The 12,235-nt window shown below is 31.6% G+C and overlaps 3 protein-coding genes across 4 annotated transcripts in view; 2 read left to right on the forward strand and 1 right to left on the reverse strand.

Moving 5' to 3' along the window:
- Nucleotides 1–6: 6 nt before the first annotated feature.
- Nucleotides 7–12,235, reverse strand: part of LOC108753487 (adenylosuccinate lyase) — a 32,715-nt gene continuing 20,486 nt past the window's right edge. For both annotated transcript variants that reach the window (XM_018495081.1, XM_018495089.1), the window contains exons 2-6: nucleotides 3,545–3,748; nucleotides 2,655–2,937; nucleotides 1,801–1,952; nucleotides 1,256–1,654; nucleotides 7–668 (exon numbers count right to left, since the gene is read on the reverse strand). In XM_018495081.1, the coding sequence (XP_018350583.1) occupies nucleotides 405–668; nucleotides 1,256–1,654; nucleotides 1,801–1,952; nucleotides 2,655–2,937; nucleotides 3,545–3,748 (1,302 nt within the window). In that variant the 3' untranslated portion in view covers nucleotides 7–404. The remainder of the gene's footprint in view (nucleotides 669–1,255; nucleotides 1,655–1,800; nucleotides 1,953–2,654; nucleotides 2,938–3,544; nucleotides 3,749–12,235) is intronic.
- LOC108753519 lies at nucleotides 3,956–7,123 on the forward strand. The gene is made up of 4 exons (XM_018495157.1): nucleotides 3,956–4,092; nucleotides 5,043–5,249; nucleotides 5,799–5,918; nucleotides 6,899–7,123. Exons 1-4 carry the CDS (start codon nucleotides 4,042–4,044, stop codon nucleotides 6,998–7,000), a joined length of 480 nt encoding a protein of 159 aa, XP_018350659.1. The 5' UTR covers nucleotides 3,956–4,041; the 3' UTR covers nucleotides 7,001–7,123.
- The window catches only part of LOC108753504, a 9,702-nt gene continuing 7,301 nt past the window's right edge, over nucleotides 9,835–12,235 (forward strand). The window contains exon 1 of the mRNA XM_018495124.1: nucleotides 9,835–9,998. The gene's annotated coding sequence lies outside the window, so the exon portion shown is untranslated. The remainder of the gene's footprint in view (nucleotides 9,999–12,235) is intronic.

The raw sequence follows: 12,235 nt of genomic DNA on the forward strand, positions 1-12,235 counted from the left end.
TGTGTGTGTGTGTGTGTGTGTATGATCGTAATTGCTTGCTATCACAGTACAGTTACGGAGAGAAGACTTGTATAATTGGCAGAAAGTAAAAAAAAAAGAAAGAAAATAAAACAGAAAAAGAAAAGAAAAGAAATTTAATAAAACAGAAGAAATATCGATTGACTATACTAAACTTATTAACCTTATCAGATAATGTTAGAGAACGCGTACGTACGCGCGTATTTGCGATGAACAGTGCGAATTATTTTTCTGTAATAATGTAATTTTATTAAAGTTATCAATATAAGAAATGTTAACGCAATGAAGAAAGTTGTGCGCGTATTTCTTATCAATAAACTAAATAATAATCTAACATCACGCATAGACTTCTTTGAAAGAAATATGAAGAAATTTTTATAACATAATCAAATATTGAATTCGACTTTTCCAGTTTCCAATCCCTTGTAATTTTTTAGCACGGGATACACCTCCTCTTCAAGAAATTCGACGACCTGTTCGGGCGCTCTACCAACGAAAGTTGACGGGTCCAGCAGAGTGTCCAGTTGAGATAAAATGGGCGCAAAGTACGGATTTTTTCTGATCCTATCAATCAGATCGTTATCCAAGCCGTGTTGCTTCACTTGCGCTCCAGCTTCTTGCGATAATACGCGGATTTTCTCATGGCAAACCTAAAGCAAATACATAAAAGTAACATATAAGAATTAATCACCTAATCACATAATGCATATAATATTTAAAATAAAATTTAATTAAATAAAAGAATTTATATTTCAAAATTAAGAACAAGATTTCATACAGTTACACATTTTGATTGATTAAATTACAGACTGCTTTGGTGAAAAAAATTCTTATAATATCTCCTAATATTTTTAAGAATCTTCATATTTAAAATTCTTCATATTTAAAATTTATAAAGATTTCTGAAAAATACCTTAAAATTCTTTAGATTTATAGAATGAAAAATTTTAGAGGTATTAGAATATTTTAAAATTTATATATACACTTTAAAAAAGATATATCTTTTTCAGCATTTCTGAAAAGTGTTACAATGTTCATATAAAAAATCTAAGAAATTTTCTAAAAAAAATTGTAAAATTATACAGAAATTCCGAGAACTTCCGAAATTTATGTAGAAATGCTGAAAAATTTTGCGAGATGTTATTTAAAAAAAAAACTTTCGACGAAGTGATCTAGACTTTTCATTAAAAATAGTGTAAATTATTCAAAGAATATCTAAAGAGCACTAATTTCGCACTTGTCTATCGCCACCAGCCTTCACCATAGCCATGATTATATTCTCCGCAGACATGAAAGGCAACTCCTGTGCCACGTGTCTGGCGATGACCTTAGGATAAACGACTAATCCCTCCGTGATGTTCTCGAGAGTCATCAGGATCGAGTCGGCTGATAAGTAAGCTTCTGCTAGGACAAGCCGGCGATTCGCCGAATCGTCTAGCGTTCGTTCCATCCATTGAGTCGCCGCGGTATGAAGAGTGTTGTTTACAAGAACCATCAAGTGACGTGCCACACTGCAACATCTCTCAGAGCGCATGGGGTTTCGTTTGTAGGGCATCGCACTGGATCCTATTTGCGTGCTTTCGAAGGGCTCCTCGATTTCCTTCATATTAGCGAGAAGACGGATGTCTGTGCAAATCTAGATAAATTAAAAAGAAAAAGATGAATTCAAGATCGAGACTTTGCAATAAAAGAAAAGGTATATGTTCAAAATGGATCCTTTTAAAACTGCCATATAATTGTGGCTGTCAATGCATAAATGTAAATATATCAATTCAGGCTCACCTTGTGAACGGTCGCACCAAGTGAACTCAAAACGTTCAAACATTCGATGTCGACTTTTCTGCTGTAAGTTTGTCCGGTGACGGTATAGTGTTTCTCGAAACCAGCCATCTTAGTCACGAGAGCATCCAATTGTTTCACCTTTTTAGCATCACCTATCGATATAAATTTGAACAATTATATAAAGTTAAAAAAATGCATTATTTATATTGGATTAAATAACATTATTGCATTATTTATGCATAATATAATATATGCATTATATATGCATTATTTATATTGGGTTGACAAATAAGTTCATTTGGTTTTTAGGGAGGAGCAAAGTAATTTTTATACATTCTCTATTTCTTTAAAAAATTAACAATTATATCATTCTATAGAACAAAGTTTCAGCTTTAAAAATTTGTTTTTTAAATTGCGATATGATTATTTTTTAACGAATTTTGAGGAAAAACTTTAAGCTTTTACGTCAGCAAGTCGAAAATTTTAGCAAACTTTTTGGACACGTAACAAGCTTACAAAATGGAAAGAAAATTTTCTACTTTTTTCAGCTCATAGTTTTTTATGTAAAAATTAATAAATTTATGTAAATTCAGAAAATGTAAAAATCTTTCGAAAATAGAAATCTAAAACTTTATATAAAACCCTTTTTTTAATTTAAATTTCAAATTTAGTAATATAAATTCATTTTCCAAAGTCAAATTAAAATTAAATTCTATATATAATTATTTCTAAAAATTAGTCTCTTTAATTAAGGTTACCTAAAAAATCTCGACATTATATTTCGTGAACTATTCTGCATATTTTTTCTTGGTGAAAATAAAAGAGTTGCAAATTAGAAAACTAAACAAACCAACCGTTAAAAAGCTGAAGGAAAGACGCTTGAGTGCCGGTAGTGCCTTTAACTCCGCGGAATTTCAAATCGTTTCTGGCGCGACGGATAGCTCTCTCATCCATCAATAAGTCCTGTAGCCATAGCGTCGCCCTTTTGCCAACTGTTGTTAGTTGTGCGGGTTGAAGATGAGTGAAGCCCAAACAAGGCAGACTGCAGTTTTCGTAAGAGAATTTCGCAAGACGCTGAATTACGCCGGCTAGCTTTGGAAGTAATATATCGAAGCCTTGACGGAGTACTAGGAGGTCCTTCAAGAAGAAACAATATTCGCAAATTAGATAATTTCGACCAGTTAGTTAAGCTAATAAACGTAGAAGAGTTAACAGCACAGCAATCAATTATTGACTGATCACCCTGGCGAAAAATTTCTTTATGCCACACACGTTCAAGCAAACTCGCAAAAGTGGCTTGCGCAAGCATACTTGACAAGTTTACTTGAACGTGTGTGGCTGGCCTTAGAATTCTCTGTATAATAAAAATTTTTTATATGAATTTTAGAACACCTATCAGAAATGTTGGAAAAGTTTACATCTTTGATGTAGAATATTTTTATACTTAAAATTTTTGCAATATTGTAAGATTTTTCATTTGATAATTCCAAAAAAGATTGAATAAAATAAATCCGAAGAAAACTGAAAAAAATTTGAAGAAACTTAAGATATTTTCGGTAACTTAAAACATAAAAAACTTCTTAAAAATGTTATGAGATTTAAAACATAAAAAGACTTCTTAAAAACGTTATGAGATATTATGAGAATTTTTCATTAGAGCAGTAACTAAAAACACAATTATATCTTATTATCAAGATAAACAAAATAAAATATTTTTATGATAGAATTAAGATGGAAATTGTACCGTATTATCGCCCACATAACAGCTGGTTGCACCAAGATGGATAATAGGCGCAGCCAGGGGACATTGTTCACCGAATACATGAACGTGCGCCATCACATCGTGCTTCGTTGCTTTTTCTTCTTTTGCGGCGGCATTGAAGTCGATGTCATCCACGTGAGCTTCCATTTCAAGGATTTGTTCCGGTTTGATCGCTAGGCCGAGTTCCTAAAAAATTATCAATAAACATTTCTGGATGATATTATCAAGAAATTCGTTATTTCGGTTGCGAAAATGAAATATAATGCGATAATTTTACGATACGGCCAGTTTAAATTATCGTTCAGATAAGATCGCGCATGTGCGACTATCTTCTACGGTTCTTATCCCCATTTCAACGTACTCTCTGTATCATCTGATTAGATAAAGAGGGCTTGGTTCTGCTTCGGAATCAAACCCTGGCGTAAGTTTCATTTTATTACGTTTCACAGCAAAAGGCGAGTGCCGAGAAGTCTGCAAACATGGTGTCCTTGCAGACTATTGCAAGTATAGTGATCAAAGTGCTAAAGTTGGTGAGAAGATTGTATTTTTGATTTCGTACAGTAATCGTGGAAAGTGAATATTTATAGAAAGAAAACGAGAGAGAGAGAGAGAGAGGGGGGGGAGGGAGAGAGAGAGAGAAAGAAAATTCCATAAAATATCCTATTGCATGTAATGTATAACGATATCTTTCTGTCAATTTGGAATTCTTGGTTTGGTTTATAAATTCAATGTATATACAATATAATTTTGAACGAGTCAAAGTCGAAGAATTTTTAGAGTAATTAATTTATAAATATTATAACAATCTAATGTCATCCATTTTTACATTCAATTTTGAACTATTTTTTAAAGGGATTTTGTCTCAATATCTTTTGTAGGTATTCTTTATATAAACCATTGATTAAATGTTTTACTAAAAAAAAAATTTATTAAATTAAGCAATCATTAAAAAATTCACTATCAATTTGACAAATTCTTTAATATACAAACTATAAATAGCGAATACCGTTTTCTTGTGATATATACATACGCAGAGATAATAGTTTGAGATCAGAAAGTCGTGTTCAATAAGGCATCGAGAAGACTGATAAAATGACGTAATAAAACTTCGGTGTAAACTTTGATATAGGAAAGTAATTTGAATTGTGATGCACGTTGTATTCAGTAAATTGTTTAATTAATGCCGTCAATTAATTCAATTATGGATGATTAACAAAAAAGTGTAGATTGAACAATCATATACTCATTCAAGGGACATATGAATCATTTGTAATGCCCTTATCGGTCTGCGATAACGTACGCTGTTTAGCAAGCGATACGCTATGCCGTTGTCGCTTCTATAGTGCACGAAACTACAGTGTCCCAGAAAAATCTCTTTATAATGAAAATAAGACTTTTATATCTTGATACTATTTGCTTTCGATGAATTCTTAGAATTTCTGAAAGGTACGTATTTTTAAAATTTGTCGATTTATCACAGGTTATCAACCTCATCATACTGATCCTCTATCGTACAGGATACGGTGGCGAGTTTCTAGGCGTCGGTGGAACCTGGAATTTGAATGAAGACAAGAATCCCGATGCCGAGATCGTCGCTTCCGGCGTATTCGTCGGATTCTTCATCTATACGAGTGTCGTCCTCATGAGCTACTGTTTTGGCAATTCCGACCACAAAAAGACTCTTGTTGTATGTATTCTTTTCATTTCACTTTTTATTTCATACAATGAACTTTAGTTACATAAACATAGTACTATAAAAGCAAATACATATAATACATTCTATTATTCAATTAATAAAACTGTATAGGCTCCAAAGAAATTAATCAAAAACGAATAAAAGACCTCTAAGAGTCGGCGTTAGATATTATTGATGAATTTTAATTTATTTTAAATAATATTATAATAAATATATGTATGTTTCGACCTACGATTATAGGGTCCTCTTCAGTACTTAAAATTAAACCAAAAGTAAACTTCCTATATTTAGTTAACCGAATTAGGTCAATAATTATATGCAATCTAAACAATTGCGTTAAATTGCATTTGGCAAAACGACATTCACTGGTTCGGATTTAAAATTTAAGTGTCATTTTTAATATACAAAAAAATATTAAAAGTAAATTAAGTATCGAATACACGTTTTTTTCTTCATCTAAAAAAGATAGTATTCGTAAAGTTCGACAATCTTAAAGAAATTTTGGAACAATTTCATCAGAATATATCACCTTTTTTAAAGGAAATCATCATGAATTTCGTTGGGACTTTCATGTTTGTGGCTGTGGGTGGAACAGCTTTACACTATTGGCATGGCTATCAACCTGAGCAAAAATTCATATATGATGCGCCAGAGAGGCAGGTAAGTCGAATCTCTAACTTATAAGCAGAGTTCGGATCTCGATATCGTTTTTTCTCACTCTGGGTGCCGCATGCCGTGAGAAGCAGTACCATCCATGATATAAGTAGACCAGAATGCAGGTAGAATTTACAATCAGTCGAATTTTGATACATTATGTGATAATTGTCAAATTAATTAATAAGTCATAAAATTATTAATATAATTTCAAATAATGTTAAATTAATGGTAACGCGCACTATACACACGACAACGCGTGTACGAAAATCCATGGTAGAAGGATACAAAGTGTATCATTCCTGTGAATGCGCAGTCCCTTATAAATGACAAATCAGGAATCGGTCAAAAAGCAATATGGCCGCAAACATTTGACGCTGAGTCAGCTGTCAAATATTGCTTTCGCAGGTAATTTATAATCAATTTGATTATATTGATTGATACTGTCTCCTCTCTACTGCTTCCATTATGTGCAATGATACACATTGTTTTCTTCTACCGTATGAGACCTAGGAGTTACACTGTAGCAGCGTAGACAGTATACTACTTCTCGCGTACGAGTTCTTTCACTTGAAGTGAAAAAAAACAACATCGAGATCCGGACTCTGCTTACAAGATCACAAAAAAAGCACTAAAAAATTAAAAGCTATAGATATAAACTTGCAAATAGTTACAACAAACGTGCATTTTCTTCCATTTAACAGCTATTTACTCATAGTCGAAAGTAACATAAGATCAATGTTATAATTTTACACTCAACAATATAAATGTAATAATATTTGGTTACATAACAAATACATTGTTAAATGCGAAATTATAACAAAATTATAACTGATATTATGTTGTCTTTTAGTTGCTGTTGACTGAGTATTATTTAAACAAAAACTTACTAAAGTTTGTTTTATAGAACATGTATTTGATCCCATCTTCTTTGAAATCAGCGATAAATTGTGTCGTATTAAACTCAAAAAAATTAATAATTTCAGATCGGCTTGGCCGTGGGCTCTTTGTGCGTTATAGAAGGTGCAGCATATTTGATTGATTTAATATTAAGTTTTCTTCATTACGCTAAGGAAGAATTTCAATAGAACGAAACTAAACATTATTTTAAAATTTACCAAAAATTTTCTGTTTCATTCCATCAACGCCAATTCATGTTGCAACTAACAATATATACCAAAGAAAAGTTTCACATATTAAATTCTATTACAATTAAATTATGTTCGTTGTCTTCGGCAATACTTATACTATTAATTACGTTTCTGCATAAAAATTTCTCTTTTTGCAGAAAATATAAATAATCTTGTCCTTTTTTAAAAACAACGTTTTTCTCATTATATGTTTTTATATATACATATATATTTATTCATACATATATAGTTCTCATTAAAAATACATGTAACACGTATACAAAATAAAATTTATAACAAAATTTGTAATAAAATGACTTAAAATATATTTCGTGTATATTTAACTCTCTGTCTGCACCGCTGTTAAATAATAATATAAGTAAAATATAATATATTTTATATTTTTGTAATACAAAATATAAAATATTTTGTAAATATTTTATAAATACTGTGTGCTGTCTGGAAAAAGTCTAAATATATAGTCTTTTAGAGGAATTTAATATCTATCTACTGTAAGTATTAAATTGATTAGTGATTAATCATTTATTCTGAGTATTAGAATATAAAGCATTGTTGTTAGTGTTTTTAATACTTAAAGTAACCCAGATAGCCAAGCTCCTAATTATAAGAAAGAAAATATTTGCTTGACACAAGTTTCCTTTCAGTGTCCATAAAAATTGCCACGATATATTTGAAAGAGGGAACTATTGCCTGAATATTGCCATCAAGTTGCTTCTAATCATCATTGAAGACAATAAAAACCGGCAATCTAATAGGCAAAATCAATTGAAAATTGCTTTCCTCAATATTACGGGCAATTTAAATAACTTGCTATCTGAGAAGTAATAAACTACTAACCAATTTGATACTTAATATTTACAATGTTTTCCTCTAAGGAGTTATTACTCTAAGGAGTCATGATTGATTATATTGTTATCAAAAAACAACAATTCATATTAAAGAATTTACATATCACGAACTAAGTCAGATTCATATTGCCAGCCCTTCTCTTAATATTTTAATCTTGTTTAAAAGAAAATTAATATTTTAGATATTTTTGCACATTGCGCGCGACACTTATGGAAATTTATTTCTCCTTGACATGTCTGGTACTTTTTTCCGCGTCTAACGATAATGCATATCGGACGATCATTATGTAGTCCCCTTTGTTTAACGAGGTTCAATCATGGAAACTAAAGAAATATAGAAACATAGAAAGACTGACTAAAAAAATGACTCACGCCCTTTTCGAAATAAACAACTCCGTAATGTTTCACCGGATGATTTCATCCGGGCCCTTTAAGATCCCGTCGTGCGCACCAATTAATCTACTTGACCTGGCAATCGTCGCGGATGACCGACACGACTACACATCCACCCACAAGTCAGGCATATAATCACGTTAATTATGGAGGTCATGCTTAATTTGACTAAATCATAAACTTAGTATATAGTAGGATAAATAATTCCTTAAATAAGTATAAACGACTTAATTAGAAAGAATAAAGTGCTTAAAATCAACTATTATCCAAGATTTGAATTTTTTTTGTGTTTGAGTCTCTGAAATTATGTTCTGAATATAATAAAAAATGATGATCCATTTTTTAACATTTTGAACAAAAATTTGCAATTATGCTTGTCGAATAAAAAAATATGCTGAATTACGTAAACAACAAACAAAAAATCCAACAATTTATAATAGAAACGTACAAATAATGTAATCAAACATTGTGCTTTTTTTAAACCAATTTTCTAAATCTATTTTTGTGGGAGGTACTATGTGCTATATTTTTATAAAGAACGTTTTAAGTAATAAATGTTTCGTAAAGAATCGATTGTACAACACTCTGAGGAATGTAATTGTCAAGTTTTAAATTTAAATGTTGATTATTAACCAATTATTGTATAAAGTATAAGTGGGATTCATAATATCATTTTCTCCTTAAAATAACATAAAATACGATCAAAGTCTGGGCTTCCTACAATGAGCTATTACTTAGCAGTAAAAATTTGATCAATCATTGTGTGTGTGTGTGTGTGTGTGTGTGTGTGTGTGTGTGTGTGTCGACTAGTCTTCTTATATTTGATACTGTGATTGGTCAACTTTTTACGGCTTAAGACTTAAAGCTTCGGTAATGACTTATTGTAGAAAGCCCATAAGACATATATAAGCATGTCTATAGACTTCTTTCTTCTCTTCGTGTTTGCGTATCTCATACCGTTGCAATTCTTATATCTAAAAAGAACAAGTTAATACGATAAAAAAAGACACTGTGCGTACTGTCGGCAGATAAATTACTATCTATGCATAAATATAATCGTCGAAATTAAAGTAACTGCAATCACGTACTCTTCATAAATATTTCATTGAGGACGAGTTGACATAGATATACTTATGTAGTAATCACACAATATATGGAAAGTAAGAAATTGTATGTCATACGTATGTACAACGTGTGGATCGATTCCACGACGATTTCTGATAATGTTGATCAAAGCGAGTATAACCTACAAAAATTACAAGTTGAACATTTGTGTGTTTTCTTTATAATAATTTTTTTCTTTTACAGGCGACAAAAAACCGATAGTCGAAAGAAAAAACAATTTGTAAAAGTGTGCAAGATAATTTTAATTCCGAACGCAAATGATGTTTCCGAACGCAGCCTGAGTACAACTTTACGCGCGAAACCGGATCCACCTTCATTCCTGCCTAAGGATGCGCACGATTTTCCACGCGAAGCGAAGTTTAGATTTGGAACGTCGTGAGCACTTGCGCAGTCGTAAGCCTCTAAGCAAGCGGAAAGATGGAGTGGGTCGCGCTTCGTGTGGAAAGTCGTGTGTTCTTAGGCAAGAGAAAGATTTGAGGATGGATGTGGATCTCGTTTCGCATAAAGTCGTTACGAAATCACAAATTTTCTGCTTCAAGGGGATCCTAAAGACGATTTATAGTCATATTGTAAATAGTATTTATACATAGACGATTTACGTGTCGTTGACACATCACTACATTAACACTACATTAATACTACATCAATAATTCACGTACATGTAAATTTTTGTGTAACAATAATATTAATTAAACATATGTCAAGGTCAAGATTATTGAAGGAAGAGTTTCCCTGGTGTAAACTTTTACCCAAAATTGAGTGTCAGTACTGAAAATCTGTAGTACACGTAACGTAAACTATTTTCAACGCTGATATAATAAATTTGGAACACAGTCTAAATTATTATTTATTTACTTTAACTTAAAAATTATTTAATTATTTATTGGCAAAATATACGAAGTAGAAGATCCCGCTCTGACCTCAACACGTATTATTAAAATCATGATCCTGAGTAATTTCCGATAAGTTTTACTTGTCAGTCGCTCGGTCGGTCGCGCGTTGTCTATTAAAAAGTTATTAACAAAATAATTGGTAAAAATACCAATTAGGGGGGCCTGATTCAGTATATTTACCTTTGTTTATTACTATGTAAATATTAATTCAAATTAATTGAAGGTCGATGTTAGTAAATATCGTATTCAAAACCACAATAACAATATTTCTTAATCATTGCGCATCAATATTTCATACAATCGAGATTCTACTAATTGCGCTCCTAGTTAAAAGTTTATTAATTATAATCCAACAGAATGTCTGGTGATTTGAAATGTTTACTCTATTTGTTTAATCTATAGCGAGTTAAAAATAACCGTTCCGCCACAATTACGTAAGACGATAATAAGCGCGCATTCGCGTGTAATGCGATAGCGAACCTTTTCGATACGCACGCCAGGCAGGCCGTGGAATTACGACGTGTGTCCTTGTACCGCTGCAACGTCAAAATAACGTCATAAAATAGGATCGAATGCGTTTCCAGCGAAGCAAATCATTCTCGCGGAAATTCATTGTGAATTTTATAATTCCCTGAGCTGAATTTGCGTCGCATGCAGTAGCTTTTCGATACTATGAGTACTAGTGTATGATCAGTTATGTAGAGTAAAAAATGTTCAGCAAACTATTAAACTATTAAAAATTGCAAATATTAACCCTCTTTCTGATGAAAACCTCTTAACCGGGGTTTAACTTATTCCTCATCTCTTTCCAATTTGAGAATTAATCGTGAGTTGGAAAAATTTCGCTGAAATTATTCTATGTTTTGAAACACTTTTCGGCAAAATTTCAGCATTTCAGAAAAATTTCAGTTTAATGTCAATTTTTAACGGAAAAATTCATTTTTAGCGAAATTTCAGCAAAAATTTCAGTGAAATTTCAGCAAATTTTCAGCAATTTCGCTGAAATGGTCCAAAACGTGAAATAATTTCAGCGAAATTCTTTCACCAGGGGTATTAGAAAAATTAGAGCTAAGATACAATTTTTAATAATATATTCGTTGTTAGCATCACAAAATTAATAAGACTATTGGTTATTTTGGTGTAGAATACAATTTTAGTGTCGACCAATGTAATTACGGACTTTGCCTTTTTTTCTATTAAACATGTCCTGATAGTTTTCTAGATAAAATGATTAGAATTGGAAATTTATACTTTTCGTAGAAAAAGGAATGTTATGTGATTGAATGTTATATACAGTTTGATAAGGTCAATATTAAAATTTAACAATGCAATTTTATAATTTGAATGAAAATGTTTTCATGTTATCTTAATTTATATTTGTTTTAAAAACATGTACTACTTCAAATTAAAATAATTTTTTATCCAAATTCTACAGTTTCTAATGCGTTTCTGTGTTATTACTTTCTAATACAATATAGAAAAATCTGTAACTTTTTCATAACTTCTTCATCATTTTGTTAGAAAATACATGTAGTGCATCCATAAATTGGCTTGCTACAGGACACTGGAACGAAGATGCTTCAATGCGCGTCTGACTTATGATGTATGATCGTCATTACGCACGTTTAATCGGTGACGTAATAGGGCGTGCACGAGAAGAAAATACTTGGCGCGCGCGTCCGTGACACATTAGCAGTACAGAGCAAATATTTAGAGTGTTTCGACAGACAAAAGCGCGGCCGGAAATCTGGCGGTGCCATACGCTACCATGCGTGAAAGAACCCGACCTCGTTACATTTTTTTCGCCAAATAAAACATCTTAGAAAAATGTGACATTCTTTTTTTAAATTTATCTTAATTGTCACCTTATAAAGGTTAATGTTATAAACGCTTAACGTTAATATATAACATTA

Source organism: Trachymyrmex septentrionalis, unplaced genomic scaffold (assembly GCF_001594115.1).
Source record: "Trachymyrmex septentrionalis isolate Tsep2-gDNA-1 unplaced genomic scaffold, Tsep1.0 scaffold114, whole genome shotgun sequence".
In the NCBI taxonomy this organism is placed as follows: domain Eukaryota; kingdom Metazoa; phylum Arthropoda; class Insecta; order Hymenoptera; family Formicidae; genus Trachymyrmex; species Trachymyrmex septentrionalis.

What these genes read in the sequence shown, in the direction of transcription:
- LOC108753519 (XM_018495157.1), top strand. Translation starts at nt 4,042, where the DNA reads ATGGTGTCCTTGCAGACTATTGCAAGTATAGTGATCAAAGTGCTAAAG. An exon ending in ACCACAAAAAGACTCTTGTT is followed by an intron (nt 5,250 to 5,798) that starts GTATGTATTCTT and finishes CCTTTTTTAAAG; the next exon opens with GAAATCATCATGAATTTCGT. An exon ending in ATGATGCGCCAGAGAGGCAG is followed by an intron (nt 5,919 to 6,898) that starts GTAAGTCGAATC and finishes TAATAATTTCAG; the next exon opens with ATCGGCTTGGCCGTGGGCTC.